Raw genomic sequence first — 23,501 nt, 5'->3', positions numbered from 1 at the left:
CGTCTTAAAGAGATCGCAATAAAGATTTTTTTTTTCGCATGGGCAATTCTCCGCTCTCACTCAGTTGCAGTTGAGAAAGACATAGCTTAATTACTTATGATGCAATAAATAAATTACTTCTGGAATATGCGAGAACTGGCAAGACTGCATGGCACCGCGTTTTTCAAGAGAAACCCTCGGGGCCACTCCTTGTTCGATCATATAGGGAGTGTACTCTGACAAGGGGGTGCTCGCGTTGTTGAAGGAATCTCTATTTTTTTTTTCACCTCTATTTCTAGGCCAGAGCACCAGGCGGGTAAGTTAGGAATGATTTAGCACAGCGTGATTCGCGATCCACTGTCGTGATACGTCTCAGTTGCCTCTGCGCAATGGAAGGGGTGTGCGACGGGTAGTCTTCTGCGCATGCGCAGCTGGCTCCTTTGGAGATCAGCTTGCGGTAGAGGATCGTGCTATGCTAAATCTCTGTTTTAATATTCTCCTTCGTTAAGGGCTGTCTGCGAGACAGAGGCATCTTCCTCTCCTTCAACGTCCCCTTCTTCCTCTTCATCTTCCAGCCCTTCTTCTCCTTCGTAGTCGTCCTCCTCCTCCTCTTCTCCTGAGTCGTCGAGGAGGGGCGTGGTCTCGTCCTTGTCGCCTCCGGCGCTGGTGGCGCCGTCCGCGCTGCTCTTTTCCTTGACCTTGGCACGCTCGTCACCGGGAGCCGACATCCTTTCGGAGTCGCAGGACATCTGAGGCCTCCGCATGAACAGGTAACCAATAGAGTAGGTAATCTGCACCAAAGCACGCGAGGAGCTTCAGTCAGTTGCTGCAGCCCCCTTCCCGCCTCCTCACCACCCCTCCATAGATAACAAACGCGCAACACTCACGCGGACTGCAGACACTCTTTCCTCACCCATTACCCTATCCCACTATCATTCCATTTCCCCACTCCTGCCTGTGCCCTTTGCCCCAAACCCTTTTGCCTCTTCCTTCCGATCTGTCCAGCAGACCCTCGCCCGCGGACGCAAGAATCAGTGTTATATGAACCTTAGCGGCATAAGTTATTGAGTGCAATGGAGTCGCTCGGAGACCTAGCGGTTGCGTGCCTTGTATTTTTTCATACCAAATAAAGATTTTCTTCTTGTTCTTTTTTTTTTTTTTTTGCTTTTGCCTGTTACGTGCCTGGTGGCCGTTGGTGTGCGCTCGAAGAGCCCGCCTGCCTCGAATGGCGAGTGAGATGGCCGCATTATTTCTTGAACAACTTCGACGATAATCGCGATTTCGGAATATTAAGAACTGACACGACTAATGCAACCAGATGCCTGACTCCAATAACTGAGAAACTAGCAATTAGAACTTAGTTCACCAGCTGAGCCATTAACATCGCCCATGTGCTTTTTAACTTCCACAAATGCTTTAAAATCAATCTTCGTAGTTACAAATCCTGTCCCAAAAAATAGTGGAGAAATTCGCTGAAACCCATGGCGTAACGTCACCGCAACTAGAAGCAGCTGCTTCAGCGCTCGCGAAAACGACCTAAGCAACAACTAAGCATGCTGCGAGTGGAATTGTGCCTGACCTTTTTTAGCTGTTGTCATTGATTAGAAAGAAAAAAAAGATATTTCATCGAATAGCCTCACCTAAAAATGAGCCGCGGTGGCTCACTGCTTAGGGCGATCGACTGCTGAACCCAAGGACGCGGTATCGAATCCCGGCCTAGGTGGCCACTTATCGATGGGGGTTGAAAGCCAGGCGCCCGTGTGCTGTGCGATTTCAGTGCACGTTAAAGGACCTCCAGTGGTCGAAATTCCCGGAGCCCTCCGCTACGGCGTCCCTCATAGCCTGAGTCGCTTTGGGACGTTAACTCGCGTAAACAATAAACCAACCTAAACATATTTATAGAAATTCTGATCGAGTGAAGAGATGTTTTGGTCAGTGGTCGGCCCCTTTAAGCCAAGAAGACTAAACGTACGGTTAACCTTTCCAAACTAAATATTCTAATAGGAACTACAGCTGTAAAAATCACGAAATGTGCAAGAAACGCGCGATGGTCGCAAACTGATTAAATCGCACAACAGCGAGAGAGCTTGTGAGGCTCGAGCCGACACTCAAAAGTTCGTTTTTCTTTTCTTTTTTTTTTTTAACCATAGTGGCTAATGCACAAGAAAGACGCACACGGAAACTATGGGGACAGGACGCACGCTAGTTTGTCTGTCCCCCTTGCTTTACCTGTGCGTTTTTCTTGTGCTCTAACCACTATGCCAGAATCTGTTCTCCAACTAGCCCAATTAAGACCGTTTTTAAAAGCACATGATTTTTACGTTGGGGCCCGTCACGATTAAAAGCTGTGGTTTAATTGCAATAATAATCACTAATACATTAACGACAAATGAAGCCTCTGTTATTTCCATTATTGCGCATAGGTCTTGAGAAAGGCTTTGTGGAAGCTGAACTGCCCAGGTAGCATCCAGCCGATCCTGTAATCCTTGTAACTTGGAAGCGAATATTGCAAATATTTTCTGCCCCGAACAATATGAGGAATAGTCGTGCCTCGTTAGTATGTCCCCCATTGATATGGACGACTCGAATTGTGGACAGTATTTTTGGGACCAAAATGTTCCAATGCATTTTTCCTCGTCAATATGGAAACTCGCTGTCTGGACTCTGGACAGTAGAGAAGAGAAAAATTCTGATGAAAGCATATTGGGGTCTGTGTATTTTTGCCGAGTTAATATTTCCGGCAATTTCATTTCCTGCACTTTTAGTGAGTGTCATCAGAAGAATGCAATTAGGAAGTGCAAATGACTAAGTAATGCCCCTTTTATTCCGATTTTTTTTTCTTTTTTTACAATTGTGAAGTTTTCCAGCCAATGCACTTACCCTTTCCCATATTGCATGAATGGCTGTGAAGAAAACACTCTCTGCAGCTTGTGCAAAGTTTGTGGATTGTAAGCAGTTGCAACAGAAGCTACGTAATTTATAAATGAGACGTCATTAAGCGTGTCTATACACCATAAGACGCATCAGGTTGAACTGCATTATTCTAAGCGTAGTAGTGACCGGAATAATGGGCTTGTAGTTCCCCAAATTACGACTGATTTCAGCTTCTATGCACAAAAGCGGACCATAATTATAGCCTTTTATTTTCTAATATTTTCTTTTCGCGATTCATTATTACGGACGACTCGCTTTTTGGGCGATTTTGTTCGGGAACCAAAGTGCACATATTAAAGAGGCACGACTATACTACGCGCCCCATTCCAACGGAATGGACAGTCATTTTGTTTGCACGCACTGCACGGTATCAAGCACAGGGCCATGAGATTATTCACCAAAAGTCCAACTTTAAGTCGCTTACACATACTGATAGCTATCAGAAGGGGCTAGATCATGGATTTTTTACTCGTGGAGACAAAAGACAAACAGCGGCTAGCTGGTATACCAAGGCACTCATACAGCAATCATAGCGCCGATTAATGTTGTACTCACCACGAAAGCAAACACTAAAATCAGTAAGAGGCTGGCGTTGCTGCTCCCAATTGTCTTGAGAAACATGCTGCCAAACGAAGACCCAAATAAGGCACTGTAAAAATGAGCAGCAGCGTTAGAGTGCAATGGATATTTAGCCAAGGAAAATGTTAATGAAGAAGCTATAACGAAAAAAAAAAAGGAGATTTTTTTCTTTTTTTTTTTTTGCATGTCCTTCAAGTGCTGACCAAGACGAAGCTTGAAGCAGACTTACGTTGAAGGCAAAACCATTGCGTACGGCTTCATGTGGCAGATTTTTCAGTTTTATTGCTTCACCTACATGGCCCACAAGTCGTACCTCGCGTAAGAGTTCATGCGTTGAGAACCTGAAAAAGGAAATCGATACAGAGTTTGTTGTATGAAGGTTCTCACAAAGTTTATTGGTGCAGCAGCCATGCAGTAACTGTATACCTTGTCATAATAACTTTCGAGACACCCTATTTAATTTTTTTTCTTCCTTTAAATTAAATTCCTTTACGTATGTGCGTCTATATAACCACTCGATACTGGTAAAACAAGCGGCTCCAAACTCTTATAAGCAGCTTTTATCATTGCGCTCCTTTAAGATCAGCGCAATATCGTGAAATTAGTAAAAATGCTTTTCGTTAAGTTTTATAAGTTACTCGAGCATTAAACTATTCTAACAAAAGGAAGACGATGCATGCTCACGTTCAGTACCTGAAGCCACCGTGTTGTGATCATCCAGAAAGCGCGCAGAAGCAACCGCAACGAAACGAAAGCGTCGCGCCGGTCAAGGTGTCGGTCAGTGTACCGCCGCCGCTTGCGAATGAAGTGTGCGACCGCGTGACACACATTGATTGTTTCCCAAGAGAATTCATCGACCTTAGCTACGGTTGCTATAGGCCAAAATAAGCGAGAGGCCGTCCCCGAATCAATGAAGAGCTCCGACTGTGAACGCACAGCGCTCCAATGTCGCACGTCAGTAAAGCGTGTTGGCAGCAGCTGCAGAGCTTGCGCTGATGTGTTGCGTTATTACGCGCATACGAAAGTCTCAAGGTAAGTGCGGAAACCTTTCTGGATCTTCTTCTCCGCATCCGTGTAGTGAACGATACGAACGGGTGCAAATATGTTGACTAAGTCAAGTTTCCCGCTGAAGTGACGTATACGTGACCGACGCGCGCAACTGGCGCGTTCGTGAAGCAAACAATGCCACGCCAACAAAACAGAAACCGACACCGACGACACGTGTACATACAAAGAATGACGTGCTTGGCTCAATTTCGGCCTTATACGTAGTTGGTGCTAGCAACACTGGCAAATTTCCATCAGCTGGCAAGATGGCCGACTGGAAGGAAAAAATCTTACACTACGGTAAACGACTAGAGCGAAATCAGAGCGATGAAAAGGCGAGTCTCGGCTGCTTTTGACACGCATATTACAATTAGTTATTCCTTTACTCTTGGCCTGTTGGTTGACGCTGGGTTCGCTGGAGACGTGTTCAGTAGCTTGTTTCAAAGATCGGCTTCGCCGCAGCTAGCTTAGAGCCCGCAGCAATTAAGAGACGTCAGCTGTCCGCACCCGCGCACAGCGATCAAAATCATCGAAAATGAAAATAAATAAAAAGGGAAACTAAAGTGTAGGTTTGTCAAGGCGTGTTAACTCATCACTGGTCACAAGCGCGCGCTTGAGCCAACACTGTTTCGAGCTGGTTCACGACGTGGAAACTATCGACGCAATCAGCTTCTAGCGGGCGACTACCGTTTAGTTTCCTTCGGCCTAAATACACAAAACCGCCGTTTGCTTTTCCCCTCATGTTTGTATAAGCTGTATAAGGGGCTATTGGCCAAATAAAAATTGTTTCGGCAAGAACGAAAGTAACCGGTAGTTCTAAATAGCCGCTGGCGATGCCGAAATTACGTCGGAGAGCATGTTCTTCCATGTTTTTCTTTTATTCTGCACAGGTTTTGGAAACTCTGCGGAAGCTTCAAAAAGTTCCTATGACGATAACGCTATTACAAGTGAGTGAAGTATGTTTCTTTGGTGAAGGCGTTCACACAAACGCCGGAAACCCGCGAAAGAAAGTGCACCAATTTGTTCATTCAGATGTCTTGCGAATGCTGCCACAAAGATGTTTCTCGAAGACTAGGATATGTTGCTTGATCTTCGGCGTGCAGGTCTTGGTGACTTTACTATGAAAGTTTCCACCTCTCCTGTTTGTATTTTTATAGATATGCTAAACGTTCACCTTTCTTGCAAACAGGAAACAGGCATTGGACGAACTGTGAACCACTTGAAGAAGAACGACGGAGTTGTTGGAGAAACTGCACGATCAATAATCGGTGCATGGAAACAGGTACGAGTGGAATCATTTTTTTCTTCTTTTTACATTTAACTTGATTGCTTGACCTTACTATAAACGCGCAACACTCGGTCTGCTTTAAAGAGATAAAAAATTCCGAAGTGTGTGCTACACTTTTTCTTTGATAAGCATGCCTGCAGCATATGACTAATGCTTGCAAGAACACATTGTTATGACATCCTAGAACCTGGCTTGTTATGGGAGGCAACTGCTTCCTTCATATTTCGGTTATTCAGGTTAAGCTGACAGCTGTCACCAAACCGTCATTTTCTATGTATCCTTGAAAAAGCTTTTCGATCTAGTTCATATGAATTATTAGTGCAAAACAGTTTTTCTTGTGCTTGTATCCTGAGACTAAAAGGACATAAAGTCAAAGAGGAAGAGTAATTTTTTGCATTAAGTCTTATGTTGTAGGTGTGACATGTAAACAGATTTTCAATTCATGATAAGGTGTGATGTTTCACGTTGAAATAGAATGTTGGCATACTTGAAAACTGGATGAATGTATTGTCTGCTTCATCTGATTTAGTTGCACTTCAAAGTACACAAAGTTATTTTGCTCACCCTTGAGTTGTAGCCTTTTGTGCTTTGCAGTTGCATCTGCAACACATAGTGTTTCACATAGTGTTTGTTTCCTGATGTTGGTGGACACCTTATGCCTGTTGCATTCTTCCAGGTGGTTTCGGACAGCACTGCTGAGTATTCTGAGCAACCAGTTCAGCCAGTGGCTCCAAAGAGGCATCACGAAAGCAAGCACGAAGGGCCCCCGGCAAAGTCCTCTCGGCCATCAAAGCCATACTCTATAGAAGTTGAGACATCTAGCCATGTTGAGCATAGTTCTGCGCACTCCCGACATGAACACAATGGACATGCACACCATGAAAGCAGGCACCATCTCGACCACCACCACTCATCACGAAAACACCACCGAGAGGAGCCCGCAGTTGCATCACCAAAGGTAAGGGTATCTAGTCTATGAAGTGAAGGAATAGACTAGTCTTTCTAAAGATAGAACAGCATGAAATAATGGTTTGTGAATGAGGTGGTATTTAACAAGGTTCTTGTCATGCTGCTTGCATCAGCGTCTTGTTGGCGAAGCAAGCACTGTTTTTTGTAATCCTCCTGAAGAACAAAGCTGCTTTGCAAGGCAAATAGTAACAGCAACTGCACCAGGAAATGCTGTGGGCAGCTGAAAGAGCGCATTTCATGTGCATTTGAATGCTCTTGTTGCTAAAGGTATTCAGGGAGCTGCTTCTCATTGGCAGCACAGCAGGAAAGTTGTGTAGAGTGAATTGAAAGTGGAAGTGTGCAATATGCCAAGACCAGAAAGCATGGTTGGACATTTAAACATTAGATTTCTTTAGCATGCTTATCACATAACTTTGAAGACTGAAAAATGGTCAGAACATGCTTCACTTGTTTTATATGTTGGTCATCTTACGACTAGACACGTCAGACCTGCAGTAATGGTCTTTCAATCGTTGTAGCCTTATTGCAACAATCGTAAAACATTTTTTCAGGCTGAGGCACCTGCAAAAAAGAGCCCTGAGAAGAAAGTGGACAAGAAGCAGATGAAGAAGTTGCTCAAGAAAGCTGGCCACAGTGAAGGAGGCCTGGATGGCTCCATGGCTTCGTTTGAAGCCTGCCTTGGTCTCAACGACACAGTGCCATTGCCCAAGCCTAAGAAAAAGCCCCAGGCTACAAGCCCCACCAAAAAACCATCCAAAGCAGAGCCCGTCAAGGAGATGAGCAAGCATACCTCTTCCAAGCCAGTTGAGTCTTCCCATTCGAAGAATGGCGAGAGCAGCAGCAGCAGCAAGAGCAGTAAACACGCCACCAGCAAAAGGGAGCTCCTCATGCCTGAAGCCCTGCGTAAGGTAGGCTGCGGCTTTTTTGCCTCGTTAGCCACTTCCATGTTTCTGTCCTTGCTGGTAGTATGCTCATTATAAGCTGGGAAGCCTGTTGGAGTTGCTTAACATGTTGCCTCCTTTCTCCTATGCATATCCTACTCTCTTACATGGCTGCTATCTGGCTAACAACTTAAGAAAACAGCCTCGAACATGTCTTTGAACAGTTGATGATATGTTCTGGTGAGCATGCCAATGCCCAGAGGAAGTTCGAAGAGGAGACAATAGTTTAGTGAAACAACCAGGAGAACAACTGCAGTAGTTCGTGGAGATGGTAGCATTACAGTTTTGCTGGTTAGAGCAGCAACTTAAGGGCCAGCACATTATTTCTGGGAGCTCTTCAGTAATATACCAGTTGGGATATCATCCATTAAGGTCGACGTATTGAAATCTGACAATCTGATTAGACCAGAACACGAGGTTCACCAACTCCAGCAACGCTTGCGAGTTTCAACTGAACTGCTTAGCACCGCTGCAAGGTCAACACGAACATAGTAGAGAAATGACAGATGTGGGACGGCACCCAAAAGTTTACGGCCCAGCTCATAGGTGGTGCCATCATCTGTTAACCTTTGCTTGCAAGAGCTAGGTTTTGAATTGTAGTTTCGCAGCTAGTGTGACCAGAATGCTTTGTTTGGGGATGGAGTGCATTGGCGACAGGTCACTGTTGCAAGCAGTGACTTGTGTGATTGTGCGCTTGAGGGGTGCTTGTACTGTTGTTTCGTCGCGTCAGCATGTCGTAGTCTGCTAATTCAAGACCATTCTCTGGTCGGATGAGGACAGATGGGTGCACAGAAATGGCATGGCACTGCCATGCCTTTTCTGTGTGGATATCTGCGTGTCCTGCTCATGCCATCAAGCTGTTTACCAACTGGCTACATGCCAGCTAGCCAGTGCAATCTGGCTGCAGTGCATTTTGCTGCCCTTATGTTTTGGCTGCAAAGTTTGCATTTAGTAGGCAGGGAAATTGTGCTAAAGACATATTACACCTTGACACTGGGTTCTTATTGCTTTTCACCTAGAAACACAATGCAAGAACTCACTGGTAGCTGTTTGAATGGTGAAGTGCCTTTGGTGGTGACATCTATGGAAGAGTTCTCACCAAAAAGACCATTTACATATAAGACATTGCAGAACGTTATGATTCCAAATATGTGAACATCAGGCTCCAAGGCTGTTCAAAGTCCTGCACTCTTTTTTTCCGGCCTTGCGTGAAAAAGAGGTGCAGGCACCTCGGTGGATAGCTGTCAAAAGGTAGAAGGAGGAGGGAAATATTTAAGCTTCCGTGAAACGTAGTAAGCAGGAAGCGAGAATTATTTCCCCATTTTGTTCAAATAGCTGAGGCATTCTTGAGTGGGTAGCTCTGTAGGAAGCTTTGTGAATACAGAAAGCATTAACTTCATAAAATGTCGTAACCATGAAGTCACCATCTTTTTGCATCTGGTAATTTTATTCAGGTGGGCTAGCCAGAGAGATGAGCAGGCACACCTGAGGTCGTTCTCTAGCACATACATATTGTGGTAGGATTTCGAGTAGTAACTGTCAAGCGGTGAGGGTCTGGAGAAGAGCTGCAGCTGTTGCTGTCATTTGTCATTTAGCCCAGAGGAGAGTAATGAGGATGACAGTAAATGCTTTCACTTCTACAGACTATTTGAGTAAAGCAGTGCTGGATGCAAGCACTTTATGTACTATTGTATTAATTTAGGCACATGCACTTGTAGGCTATGCAGGTATGCCGTGGTAAGGTTCCAAACCCTACAACCATCTGCAGTCTTGTGTGAATGGCTCAGAAGTAAATTGAGGATGATCCTTGTGCCTAAATTTGCGGCCACTGTTTGCACGTGCTAAGTTGCTTTTCCTGCCTCGTCGTAGGTATCGAGCTCCTGCTGAGTGTGCTTGCCTTTTGCGCCTGCCAGCCATCAGCCCGTCAGTCCTGCTATCTGCGCCTTATCGACTTACAGAAAAGCCCTTGGTGGTGGACAGCAGTGCTTCCTTCATCTTCGTGACGTCATCACTGCTCGCCGTGCCACCTGGACGTATAAGAGGAGTGGACAACTACTGGACCCTTGGGGTTTGCGGCCACTATTTGCACGTGCTAAGTTGCTTTTCCTGCCTCGTTGTAGGTATCGAGCTCCTGCCGAGTGTGCTTGCCCTTCGCGCCTGCCAGCCATCAGCCCGTCAGTCCTGCTATCTGCGCCTTATCGACCCACAAAAAAGCCCTTGATGGTGGACAGCAGTGCTTCCTTCGTCTTCGTGACGTCATCACTGCTTGCTGTGCAACCTGGACGTATAAAAGGAGGGACAACTACTGCACCCTTGGGATTTGCGGCCACTGTTTGCACATGCTAAGTTGCTTTTCCTGCCTCATAGTAGGTAGGCTTTGTCTTTTTGTTTACACCTACTTGTTAGTACTTTGTGGCCGCTGATCCCGTTCTGGTCTGTTTAATGTATACATGCTGTAAGGTCAACCTGTGATATAGGCGTTGACAACGCATACCGCGCACGCATAGGTACATTTGTACCATGTTCATATCGTCGCAGTGCAATAACTGTTCGAGCAAATGCAGTCTCCGTGCTTCTTGGCGTACTTTTGCTGAGACCTTATGTGCTTGCATCTGTATGCTTAGCCCTGCTACTTCTTTCTGCTGGAGACATTGAGGCAAATCCTGGACCTAAGGTGGAAGACGTTCTTAACCTGCTGAGAGAATTCATTGAAGAAAACAAGGAAAATTTCGAGGCCACGACAGCAATGTTAGAAGAAATTAAGCGCGCTGTTTTTGACATCAAATCTCGGATTAGCGCTGTTGAACAGAACACGAGTAGTGTATCCGGCGTTAAGGAAAATGTCTGTTCTGTTCATTGCACGGTTAATGAAGTAAAATCTGCAGTGGCAAGCACAAGCAAGAACCTTGGTAACGTAATTGATGATCTTAACAGAATGAGGCGAAACAACCTTTTAGTAAAAGGCATGCCTGAAACAGAAGGTGAAGACTATGAAAATACTGAGAGCAAAATGCTGGACTTCATTTCCACCACCTAAAGGTCAAACTGGACGCAAACTATATCGAATGAGCCCATCGCATTGGTCAGCGTCGCAATGACTACAATCGCCCCATAGTCATCAAGTTTCTTAATTTCAAGGTAAAGGAACAAGTACTGCGGAATGCATTTAACTTAAAAGACGTCAAACTCAAAGTGTGGTTAGAAGAAGACTTTTCCCCTAAAATCCAACTGCAACAAAAAAAATTGAGAGAATATGCAAAAACTATTCATAAAGAAAACGAGAGATTCACACTTCGGTTCAATAAGCTTCAATTGCATGGTGTAACTTACAAATATGACCCCACTTTGGAATAAGTCGTGAAGGTAAGCAAACGCAGTCCTAAATGACCAAGAACTCAAAACAAAGGATTATCCGGAAAGGTTCACGAAATTTCTGTCATTCTTGCATATTTCCGCAGTATTGTTCCTAAACTTGACACCGTAAAAGGCATGATTTTCACTTGCTGTCCAGATGTCATTCTTGGCACTGAAACATGGCTAACTCCTGAAATTTCTAACAGTGAACTATCATTTCCTGACAATCTATGTGCATTTCGTAAAAACGGGAAAGAGGGAAGGGGAGGAGGCGCATTTATCGCCTTAAGAAGCGATTATCAGCCATGTCGGGTCACCTTCGACACGTGCCTCAAGCTGTTGTAGGTCACGGTTCGACTCAAAGGTGCCACATATATCATAGGTGCATGCTACCGCCCCCCAAACAGCCGTCCGGATTTCATTGACCATCTGCACGATGCATTAGAATACATTTTTGCTACTTACCCCCAAAGCATTGTACTGTTAGGTGGGGACTTCAATTATCCTGCTATGAACTGGATAAAACCATCCGTCGTCACATCTAGACCCAATCACCACGAATGTTCACGCCTACTCTATACAATGGCTGAGTTCCATCTAACCCAGCTGGATCTACCCGAGGTGATCACGTTCTAGATTTATTATTTACTAACCTCTCCACTCCTTCCCGCACCTACGTACTCGAAGAAATAAGCGATCACAGATTCGTTCACGTTTCATAACCATGCACCTTCCTGTCAAGCAGATGTATACTGAACTACCGAAAGTGTGACAATGAAAAAATGAACTGCATGCTAAGAGACTTTGTGCAGCTTTTCGAAGCCGCTTTTGACACTCGCATGATGAACGAAAATTGGCTATTTCACGATAAGCTGAAGGAAATTGAGCATGCCTGCTTTCCAACATTGCACATAAAGCAGAGAATTGATGCCCCCTGGTTCACAAAAGATGTTAAGAAATATTTTAACAAAAAGATGAGTGTACCGCAGAGCAAAAGAAATTAACTCCGACAATGCCTGGAAGAAGTACAAAGCCGTATCAGCTATTATTAAGGAGGCTAAAAACAACTTTTTCAACCATACATTACCGAGTTTGCTCAGAAGCAACCCTGCTAAATTTTGGCAAATAATTAACCCCAAGAATAGCCACGAGATTCCTGTATTGAAAGATTTGGGCAGACTTGTGGTGGCTCCATAGGCAACGCCTGATTTATTTAACAAGCACTTTACAGAAATCTGCTACCGAATCAGTGCCTTTTAATTTTCCTGAACCTCTGGAGCCATTAGTTCTTATCCATCAGAACCGGTCGTCGTTAACGTGTCTGGTGTTGCGCGTGCTATTGAGCGATTGCCACTTAATTGCAGCCCTGGTCCAGACAGTATCAACACTAAATTTCTAAAACTTACAACACATGTATCGGCTACCATATTAAGTTTCATATTTCAGCAGTCTTTAGATACCGGATGCATTCCAGATGACTGAAAAACAAATGTCAGCCCAGTTTTTAAATCCGGTAACAGCACGTCTCCGGAAAATTATTGCTCCGTATCACTAACCTCGATTTGTTGCAAACTACTTGAACATATTGTTTACTTGCACATAATAGCTCATCTAAACGACAACAACTTGCTTATTGACAACCAGCATGGCTTTATGCAAAAGGAGTCTTGTCAAACACAATTATTCGAGCTCGTAACAGATCTTCATGAATCGGTACATGAATTAATATATGCTGACGCCATATTTATAGATTTTTCAAAAGCTTTTGACCGCATTCCCCATAAAAGATTAATGAAAAAAGTTAATAACCTTCAGTTGCATCGTGACATCACCCGATGGATTGAAGAAGTCTTAATGAATCGCTCCCGACGGGTCAAAATTAAAGAGTATTCGTCTAACAGTTCACGCATTGTATCCGGAGTTCCACAGGGATCAGTTTTAGGGTTTCTGCTATTTTTAATTTATATTAATGACATAGCGTTTAATATATCATCTAGCGTACAACTCTTCACTGATGATTGTGTAATTTATAGAAAGATAGCTGACCCTACTGACGCAGTTATCCTACAGACTGACTTAATGCATCTAAATGAGTGGTGTCACATGTGGCAGATTGAAATTAATATAAAAAAAACAACAAGCTTATGACCTTTTACACGTGCAATAATATGCCTTCTAATGTTTACATGAATAATGGCAGTTTAGTTGAAAGAACAGATTGCTTCAAGTACCTTGATGTTTTTTTTTCAGTTCTGATTTAGGCTGGAGCGCCCATATAGATTATATCGCGAATAAAGCATTTCGAAAACTGAGACTCATTAAACGTCGTTTACACCTTGCCAACTCCGAGACAAAACTTCACGCGTACACTACTCTTATAAGGTCAGCTCTAGAGTATGCCTCCATAATATGGAATCCAAGCAGTGTGTCATTAATTAACCGTCTTGAGTTTGTCCAAAATAAAGCTGCCAGGTTCATCCTTTCGTCATACTCAACGTATCACAGTGTGTCTAATCTTAAATAATCTCTCAATATTCCCGACCTTGTCACACAACGCAAGTTCTCTCGTTTATCGTTTCTTCATTCTTTATATTACGGTGACTGCCTATTTGCAGCTAATCGCATCGATCCTGCCCATCATATTTCATCCCAGACTGATCATCCCTACAAAGTGCAGCCAATATTCGCGCTAACGATAAACTACCAAACTGCACCCTTACTGTTATCTATAGAAAACTGGAACTCATTATCAAGTGATATAGCTACTGAAACTACTTTACCTTAATTTCAAATAAAAGCACCTTGGTTGTCTGTAATCACCGCAGTATTGTTTCCACTATTGTCTTCTTAAGCGTTATGTGCTGTTCCCTGAACACCTATGTATCCACTATTGAATGTAGTGCTATGTACTTCTATCTGTATGTTATGTATAATTCTTAAGTGCATTTTGTTAATTAATACGCGTCAAGATTATGCATTGTGCTGTTTTTATACCCCCCCCCCCCCTTATGTAATGCCCACTTGGGTTTTTAGGGTATTTAAATAAATAAATAAATAAATAAATTCTCCATCATGTCAGCATTTTTTGCTATGTTAGGAGCTATTCTTTTGGTGACAACATATTGTGTGGCCAAATTTCCTACACCATTGATATGAGTGCATTTAGTAGCCATATTCTGTTCACGTTGGGTCGGAACACAGCGAAAAGGTCCCTGTATGAAAACTAGCACCTAGGTGTAAGAGCCGAAGCACCATTAGGGTGAGTCAGAACACTGGTTTCTACTAATCAAGAAAGGTTGGGATGAGGGAGCCTGGCTCCCTTTCTTGGAGGTTGGGAAACCCTGACTGTGGTATGGAAGTATGCGTGGAGGATGAGGGCCACTTGTCGGCAGAGGCATAAGTGCTCACCATCTCCTGTGGCTTGGAAATGAGCTCGGCTCTCTCGGGATTCATTAACAAAATCCACTCTGTTCCCAATCCCGACCTGCTTAATTACAGTAACTTTGCTAGAACCATTTTCAGGTTTGCTTGATCACCACAGCGTTTTGCTAAGTTGGGATTTATTTTACATATTTGCATTGCGACTGGTGAAAGATGGAGCTGCTGAGGTGTCATTGTGTTCATTTTTCTTTCACAGCCTGACTTGGCACCTTTAGACAGAGATGAAGTGTCCTCGATGCTGCCCGAGATCCAGCCCGTCTACAAGCCCCTGCCGCATAGGTTCCTCGATGAAGCGCCATCGAAACCGGCTAAGAAAAGTGAGAAGACAGCCCTTTTGCTGCACTCAAAGTGGATTGGAAATGGCATCATTGTTTGATTCTCTTCTTCAATTTTTGTCTTCTTTTTGCTTTGTAGGTATGACTAATGAGGAAGCCATTATCTTCACATCCTCCCGGAAAGACAGAACAGCAGTCTACTCTGGCCGTCGCAACTGCTTCCTGCCTGGTGAGTGGAAAGTGTTTTGTGTTGGCATACCCGGAAAAGAAAGAGAAAGAGAGAGGTCATCTAATCTTTCTTTATGCCCAGTACCTGTGGTGTGCAAGAGGCAGGGCTCATTATTACTTTATCCTTCGGCTTAGTCAATCCCGGGTGTATCAAACTCAGTGAGTCGTAAAATACTATAAGAAGCCAACAGTCGGTGAGGCCTCGCCGACTGTTGGCTTCTTTCCTTCATGTATTATAACGAGCACCCTCATTTCCCCTTCATTTATCTGCTTGTGAAATATCAAGCATGGCAATAGATAAGCTCATCTGCAAGTCAAAAGGGTGAACACGGTTCACGCACGCTGGGAGCACGCATCTGCAGTGGCACGCTCATGCTAGGCCTTGTGCACTTCACATCGTAGCCTCAGTGGGCAGTACTTTGGAAGAAGCTAAAGTCATTGGGACTGGTGTTACTGTTATCGGTGCACTATAAACGCAGTGATATATCACGTTTAAGATTACAGTACAGTTGATTTTTACGTTGCTTTTAGGAGCAAAGCAGGTCATGATATCTAGGCCAGCTTCACCGCATGACAACTGGAGCACAGTGTGCTGGTTTCTCCGCATGACAGCAGTGTCCTACTCAAATAAAACTCTGAGGATGACTACTGCAATCCCTCAGCTCTTTAGCTTTTTTTCGTGAGCTAAAGAGAACGCGTGGGGAGTGCTCGGTAGCAGGGAGTCAGAGAGAGAGCGTCTTGGTCATTTGTTCGTGCTGGCCACGGTGAGGCCCACACTGTGCCGGAGGACCATCTTGGGTGTCCGACGAGTGAGCGGCGTAGAGCTCGTGGCTTCTTCTGAGGAATTCCCTTTGGCCCGTGACGCCCAGCCTCGGCGCCTGAGTTACATTATGACGTTAAATCCCATAAACTCCAAACCAAACCAAACCAGGTGCGAAAATTGAATTTTAAAATTTTGTTGCCCCTCGACTGTGTTTGTAAACCTTCATATTGAGAGGTACTGACTGCCACTGTAGTGAAGGAAAGGGAGATGCAGCGCAGTCTCTAGGATCTACATCCAAAAGTGGTGTTGATGAACATGGTTTGCCTGTGAGGTGGGGGCTGGTGGCAGTGGCACGTGTATGTCATTTTTGGTCTTTTCTAACCTGTAGAAGCTCCAGTTCTGGCGAGAAAAGCCTCTTTTTCATTAATATCCTGTAGTTTGTCAATATAGGCAAACTTCAGGTTGCCCCTAGAGTCCCTTTGTATGCAGTATTTCCTGTCCTCATTGGACTAATTACTAGATTTCTGAGTTACTTGTTAGGCATTCATTTAAGAGTAACACTTGATACCATAGGTGTGGTGACACATTTTCGCCTCATTTTCGCTTTTTCGTTTTACAGAGGTTCCCACGCTGTATGAAGCTTGTGTCAGGGTTCTTATAGACAACATTGAAGGTAAGAATGAAATTGGAATTCTCACATGCTTTTTAAGCAAAGGCCTTGGGTGTAGCTAAAATATTCTTGCTTTTTTTGTTCCTAGGCATGGCATACACAGGAGGGGTGCCTTACGACATCCTGAAGCCTGTTTTGGAGAAGTGTTCTGCCAAACAACTGTATGGTCTTGAAGACTACAACCCTGTGAGTTCCATGTTTATTGTGCACAAACTTCATTGAAATGCTTGAAGCATTGCTGATTTCAGTTTTACTCAGTGATAAGTGAGTTTCGGGGCTCCTGTTTTCTTCAAGGAGTAGCCGCCAGTAAGGGACTGAAAGATTGCTTGTTTTCTGTGGCGCTTTTTCACCATGCCCACAAGCTCATGTGAGAACTTTGTGTGCGCAGTTTTCTGAAGTTAAATCGATCTACTTTTTCACAGTATCTCCTTGACGACACGGATGAGCTCTGGCAGGCACACTGTGTTCGGGAGTTCAAAGGCAGCGTCCCCGATGAGGGAGAAACCTGGCGGGAATTGTATTTGGTGAGACAGAACCACCGTTACCAGTGTTCATTCCTTGCTGATGCTTAGTGTGGTTTATCGTCTCTCTCTCACCATGCCGTGGCTGTTGCAAAGTTTAGGTACATGCATCCACTGTGCACCAATTTTTCACCTCATGTATTTCAAAATCAGAGCTCTTGTATAAGGCACCAGTCAATCAGTCAGTACCTGTCCTCATTTTGGATTCAAGATAAAGCACCTTTTTCTGTTCTTAAAGAAGTGTAAAATGCTATTGTAAGCCCAATGCATTCTTTCAGCATGAAATGCACAGGACGAGAGGAGACAGATGCAGAATGAAGGCTGAATGCTTTCAGCATTTAGCTTGTGTTTGTCTCCTTCCCTCATTCTGTGTATTTTGTGCTGAAAAAAATGCATTCAACTCACCAAGACCAACTATTCTGTGTTTCCGTTGTAAGCAGCTAATTTGAAGCTGGTGCTCTGTTCTACTTGGCCACATTTTTCTGCTGCTGTAAATAAGAGGTTCCGAGTCATCGTCGGGATGAGCTACTTATGCTTCCAGTGTTATGTTTCTCCTTCCAACACATTTCCTTTCATTTGCAGAAAAAATATGACGAGCGGGAACAGAAGTTCAAGTCGTTGACTGCTACAATCACTGCGTCGATGGCAAAGGCTACGCCAGGTAAATTGGGGATGTGTGTTGTATGTCAGTTAGACCTTAGACTTAACACCACTTAGGGTGAACATCACATTATGTTGAAAAAGCAGTTCACTGTGTGAAATTTGCAACCAGCTGCACATTGCTTTTTTGAAGCAGAGTTCTTCAAACAGTTCTGTAGTCCACCTTGTTTGTATGCAAGCTGCTAGCCAGAACTTCTCAGAACAATAGTAGTACAGTAGAACCCCGCTGTTGCGTTCCCGGGTGCTGCGTTTTCCCGGCTGCTACGTCCTTGTGGTCGAGTCCCAGCATGACTCTCATAGATGTCCATGTATTAGAAACCCCGCTGTTACATCGTAGCTTGGGACACGTTCCCGCATGATACGTTGTGAACTCGCACCCCAAGCCAACCCGAAAAACAAGCAGCGACGGCCATGTTTACTTTTTCGGCGAATTGACTTGGCCTGGCTTGGCCTAGCGTTGCTGGCGTGTCTACAGAGGGCACTAGTGACGCTTGGGCAGGCTGCGTCATCATCATCAGCAGCAGTAGTTGCGCTTTTTTTTTTTGCGTCTTGCTGTCTTTCATTACTCCATGCTCCATCCTTTGTGCGGTTGGTGTGTGTGCGACTGACTTCACGATTGCCGAGCTTAGGACTCTTTCCGCGTGTATTTTCCGGCTGTGAATTCGTTCCGCGGTCGTGTGCACACGCGTCCAGCGCACTCAATCGCCCACCTGGCGCGTGCTAACCGTTCAGCATGTAAATACAGCAAGATGGCATCAAGAAAGCACAAAGCGCTATCCTTGGAGGATAAACTGAATATTCTCCGCACTGTGGATGCAAACCCAACGCGGAAGCGGGTGTGCATTGCTAAGGAACTGGGACTTACGCCATCCACCCTCAACTCTATTGTTTCGAAAAGAAACGAGATCGAAGCAAATGCCCAGTCCTTTGACATCAAAAGCAAGCAAGCCCGCGGTGCGGAGCACGTGCAGCTTGACGAGGCGGTGTACAAATGGTTCAAGCAAGCCAGAGCTGCAGGTGTTAATTTTGATGGCACCATTTTGCACGAAAAAGCACTGGAGATAGCAAACAAGCTCGGGATCGTCGTTTTCAGTGCATCAAACGGCTGGATCGACCGATTTAAACGAAGGCACGGAATTTGCTACCGAACCGTGAATGGGGAGGCCGCAAGCGTGGACGTGGCTACTGTAGGCAGCTGGAAAGAGACCATGGCGCGCATTATTGACGGCTACGAACCTAGGGACATTTTCAATGCCGATGAAGCGGGCCTCTTTTTCAAAGTGCAGCCCTCGAAGACGCTTAGCTTGAAAGGCGAGGCTTGCCACGGCGGAAAATGCAGCAAAGACCGTCTCACCGTTTTGTTGTGTTGCAACTCGGATGGCTCCAAGATGATGAAGCCGTGGGTCATCGGCAAATTTCGAAACCCACATTGCCTAAAGAATATACGTTACCTGCCCTGCCACTACAAGAACAACAGCAAGGCTTGGATGACGTGCGCAATTTTTGACGAGTTCCTCGCGTACATGGACTCGAATATGGGCTGTCAGGACAGAAAAGTCCTTTTTTTAGATAACTGCTCCGCGCATTCTAAGGACACTACGTCGCTGCGGAACATCAAGGTGGTTTACCTTCCGGCCAACACGACCAGCCACCTTCAACCCTTAGATGCTGGCATCATCAAAAACGTGAAGCATTTTTACAGGAAATGCATCGTGAAGCGATCCCTGGCCTCTGTGGACCGCGGGCAACAGCCAACTGGCATTACGATCCTGGATGCCATGCACTATCTGGCCACGGCATGGAGTGCTGTCACCGCCACAACGGTCAGGAATTGCTTTGCGAAGTGCTTCAGCGACGCAGACAGCGCAGCAGAACCAGGAACCGTGGACAACCCCGGAACCCCCGAGGACTACGAACTGGACACGGCCATGGAAGCGGTTGGCGCGAACGGGATCGTGTACAACGATTACGTGTCTGTGGATGATGCCGTTGCCACCTCCGAGATGATGACTATCGACCAGATCGTGGCCGAGTGTGTAGACGCGCACAACAGTGGCGACGAAGAGGAAGAGGAGGAGGAGGATGCGCCGCAGCCGGAACCGACGTTTACATCGGCTGTGGCGGCATTGGACCTTCTCAGAAGGTACGTTCGCGATGATCGCGAGAGCCACATGGCACTGCAACTTTTGGAGAAGCGAGTCGTGCTCACCGGACGCGAAAAGATGCGACAGATAACGCTGCATGACTTCTTCAAGTGATAACATGGCAATAAATGCATTCAGTTGCCCACTACTGTCATTTTTCAATTTGTCCTACTTCCCGGCTCTTACGTTTTTTTTTTTACGGTCCCATGAAAAACGTATCAGCGGGGTTCTACTGTATCAGTTTGACTGTTGGACTGCTAAGTCACTCGTCGAGTATCGCTGGTCGGCTAGCCTGTAAGTAGGGTGTGGCGTTCTCGGTCTAACCAGGGGGAAAAAAATAGAAGCAATGAAACATATGTCGAGTTCTACTTCTTTTTATAACGAAAAAAGTCACCATGCCTCACATTTACTCCATGGCTTGTTAGCCAGCGAGTACAAGTTAAGAGTCGATCAGAGGAAAGAATTAAGACAGTGCAACGAGATTGTTGGACTAAGCAGTACAGAGGTACATTTTGAAGCATCACCCTGCTACTTTAGATGAGCATAAGGCCATACTGAAACGCTACAACGAGGCTACTTGCTACAACAAGGCAACAAAATACAGGGAGGCTACTCATGCTGAAAATGGCACTCTGTTGGCCTTTAACCCCTGAAATACATCTGTTGCCACAGCTGGCAGTTTTCACAAGCGTGCGACCGAGATGCCAAAAAAAGTTTTTATATACAGGTCTCTAAACCTAGACCACACCGCCATTCATTTGCAAATGATAATTGCAGAGTCCTCTTTATTCCTTGATGCCAAGAGTTTAAAGTGAGTAGCAAGAAAAGAAAAAAAAACATTCTATTGTGAAACCAAAGTTTCTCTCCAATAAGTGCACCTATTGCTTCAAAGCAGGGGTCAGCTTGGCCACAAATAGCCAAGCAGGTGAGGACAAAAGTTTTATGGCACTGGCCTCTGTCTGTTTAAATCCGAGCCGTGTTAAGGGGGGCGGGAAAGAAACAAACAAGATCAGAGGAGGAAGTCCAAAACGACCTTGCTGCGAGTTGGTTCTCACTGCTGTTGTGTTCGCACTCCTTGCAGTGCGGCAAACCAAGCTGGCCTATGTGGACACAGTTGCCAAACCTCCCCGCAATGTTGCGCGGCAACAGGCCAAGCACGGCACAGGTGCCCAGGCTGCTGTAGCTATCAGGCCTTCCGACCGTCTTGCAGCCAGGCCCACGGCGTCTCCAAGCATAAGCATCAGTGCACCCGTCAGTCGACCGCCCTCGACCTCAACTTCACTACCTAAAAGTAAGCTCCTTCATTTTTTTTTTATGTTCGAGGTCCCTTTCTGTGTACACAGGTGCTTTTACTAATTGCCTGTGTAAGTTTGACAATTCAGTGCAGCATAGAGAGAGTCTGGCCTATGCATACAGTCTGTACGCGCAGCCTTCGAAGTGCCGTCTTTTACGGGACAGAACAAAATGAACGCAGACAAGAGGAAGCAGTCTGCATAGATAATTTCCTCATTCCTTTTCTTTGTGCGTTGTGCATTGGCCGTAAAGAACAGCCTGTCCTTGCCTTGCGGCTCTGTTATAGTATCAGCTGCGACTGTGGGAAACCTTGTATGCTAATAATGACGTACTTGGCACGACATAGCTCGGGGTTATATTTTGCTGGTTGATTAACTGCACAGAGGGAATTTCCTTTTATTTTATGTGTGGCAGGGAGTTTTGCCCACAAAAGCAGGCAGTAACGGTTATAATTTTCGAACCTAAATGTGCAACTTTGCAAATAATGTTCACCAAATAAATCCTGTGCCACCTGCATGAATGTGTGAGAATGAAAAAAAGAAAAATGTGCCATAAGATGAGCATGCCATGGAGGCCTGTGCATACGGCGCCTATGGGCTCAAGAGAGAGCATAGGAAAACGGTTCAATTTTGTGCTGCCATACATCGAGTGGCTAAAAGAATTGTAACAAAAAACTTGACAACCGTTCAGTTGGTTTAACTCCGTACACTTCACTGACTGGCAGCCATCATTACCAAGGAGCAGTTCATCTTGTCGAGCTGTTATTTTCCCCGAGACTAATGTGCAATCATGGTGGCACATGGTATTGCAATAAAAAGTTTGCTGGAAAATCTTGGTGAGAAGTTGAGGAGCAGAAATGAGATGGAGCAAGATGGCAATCAAGCAGTGTCTGTTGGGAGCAAGCAGCGTTTGACCTTAAAGGACTATAGACACCAAATTTTGGTGGCATTTTTCTTGTTGTTAATGATGTGCAAGTCATTCCTGATATGTCGATTTGCACGCAGATTTCGCTTACGACCGTTAAATAATTTACAATTGAAATTTTTTTCCTCGCCAGTTTCGGTTCCGATATCCGAGAGATGACTGTGACGTCACTATCATGTCCTGATGCGCGGCATGAACAAACAGCGATATAATGGCTCATTCTTCACTTGTAATGAGTCCTGTTCTTGAGGCAGGCTGGCTTTAACATTGTAGTAAATTCACATTACACATCAATGATTATATCGCTGTATTTGCATCCCTCGCGTGACCTAGACTTGACGGTGACGTCAAAGCCTTCGCTCGGCTGTTGAAACTGAAACAGATGAGAAATGAAATTCGATTATAAATTATTCAGCAGTCGTAGGCGAATGTGACGTGGTGGTCTGTGTACAGTAATGTCCTAGGCATCATTACAAATGATAAAGCACGAACCCAAAAATTAGGTGTCTATATTCCTTTAATCTCAAAAAACTAATATTTTGTTTCTTTTCTTTTTGTCTCGCAGAACCAAAGCATGCTCCCCTGATGCAGAAAACCCTCAAGTTTATGAAGCAGCGCTTTAAGAGGTAGTGATGTCGTTCAGAGCATCACTAACTACCCTGTACAGATCAAGAGAGGCAGCACCAGTGGAGCTGACCACGTACACAGAGTGGCACTGTAGTGTCATATCTTACCTGTAACCCTGTAAAAACAGAAAAATGAAGCGAACTATTTAATAGGTGTAGCATTTCACACACCATGTGTGTGCATCTAGTGAAACATTCATGCCGTTTTGGAAAAGGGGCGTTTTTGTGTGTTTTCTGCCGGAATTTTTGCTGAGCACACTTGTAAGCCGCTTCTTTTAATGATGCTTCCGCCCCCGTTATAGGAGCTTTTTTTTAGAGCCAGGAAGCATTCATAGTCACGCCCTTGCACGTTTTGAGATCACAGATCTTTTGTTTTTTTCTTCAAAATGTGTAGATGGCCCAATATTGTCCGCACACAGTCGAGCATTAAACAGTAATGCATAAGGATTTTGGTAAGGCTGAATCGTTTGCCTTCAGTTTCTGCCATAGATGTCGGTTCTATTTTATTGTCATCGGTTTGCTGTTCTTTCTGTCGCAAATTTTGCTAAGCTTGCAGAGAGAATGGAATGTTTGTTCAATAATTCTTTCACCTGAATTTATGCATAAATGTTTGTTCAGTAAGAATTCTTTCACCCGAATTTGTGTGCGCATGTGTGTGTGTGTGTGTGTGTGTTTGTGTACATGCAGTATGACGTTCGTGTTCAATTGTTGCGCCTGGCACACTAAGAATGTATGAAATAAATTGAAGTGCATCCACCTTATTGTATTCTCTTGGCCTCTGTGAACTGCATGTTCATGGTATAATTAAAAGAGTCCTTTACCATGCATGGACATTTGAAACAATGGTCATTGATCAAGGCATTAT

At 44.8% G+C, this 23,501-nt stretch overlaps 2 protein-coding genes across 2 annotated transcripts; one reads left to right on the top strand and one right to left on the bottom strand.

Moving 5' to 3' along the window:
* Window positions 1-290: 290 nt before the first annotated feature.
* On the bottom strand, window positions 291-4,199 carry LOC146190719 (uncharacterized). The gene is made up of 4 exons (XM_084599832.1): window positions 4,186-4,199; window positions 3,722-3,833; window positions 3,469-3,562; window positions 291-770 (listed from the first exon to the last, which is right to left on the bottom strand). Exons 2-4 carry the CDS (start codon window positions 3,751-3,753, stop codon window positions 468-470), a joined length of 429 nt encoding a protein of 142 aa, XP_084455958.1. The 5' UTR covers window positions 3,754-3,833; window positions 4,186-4,199; the 3' UTR covers window positions 291-467.
* A 560-nt stretch (window positions 4,200-4,759) lies between these two features.
* On the top strand, window positions 4,760-23,392 carry EloA (transcription elongation factor elongin A). The gene is made up of 13 exons (XM_084601083.1): window positions 4,760-4,874; window positions 5,430-5,486; window positions 5,729-5,821; window positions 6,504-6,785; window positions 7,348-7,704; window positions 14,729-14,849; window positions 14,947-15,036; window positions 16,418-16,471; window positions 16,557-16,654; window positions 16,891-16,992; window positions 17,572-17,650; window positions 20,875-21,084; window positions 22,576-23,392. The coding sequence occupies exons 1-13, from the start codon at window positions 4,806-4,808 to the stop codon at window positions 22,638-22,640; spliced, it is 1,677 nt and encodes a 558-aa protein (XP_084457209.1). The 5' UTR covers window positions 4,760-4,805; the 3' UTR covers window positions 22,641-23,392.
* The last annotated feature ends 109 nt before the right edge of the window (window positions 23,393-23,501 follow it).

The sequence above is a fragment of the Amblyomma maculatum genome, chromosome 4 (genome assembly GCF_055883805.1).
Source record: "Amblyomma maculatum isolate TAMU_Amacu chromosome 4, ASM5588380v1, whole genome shotgun sequence".
Taxonomy (NCBI): domain Eukaryota; kingdom Metazoa; phylum Arthropoda; class Arachnida; order Ixodida; family Ixodidae; genus Amblyomma; species Amblyomma maculatum.
Note: the sequence above shows the minus strand (reverse complement) of the source record. Positions and strands in the feature narration are given on the sequence as shown.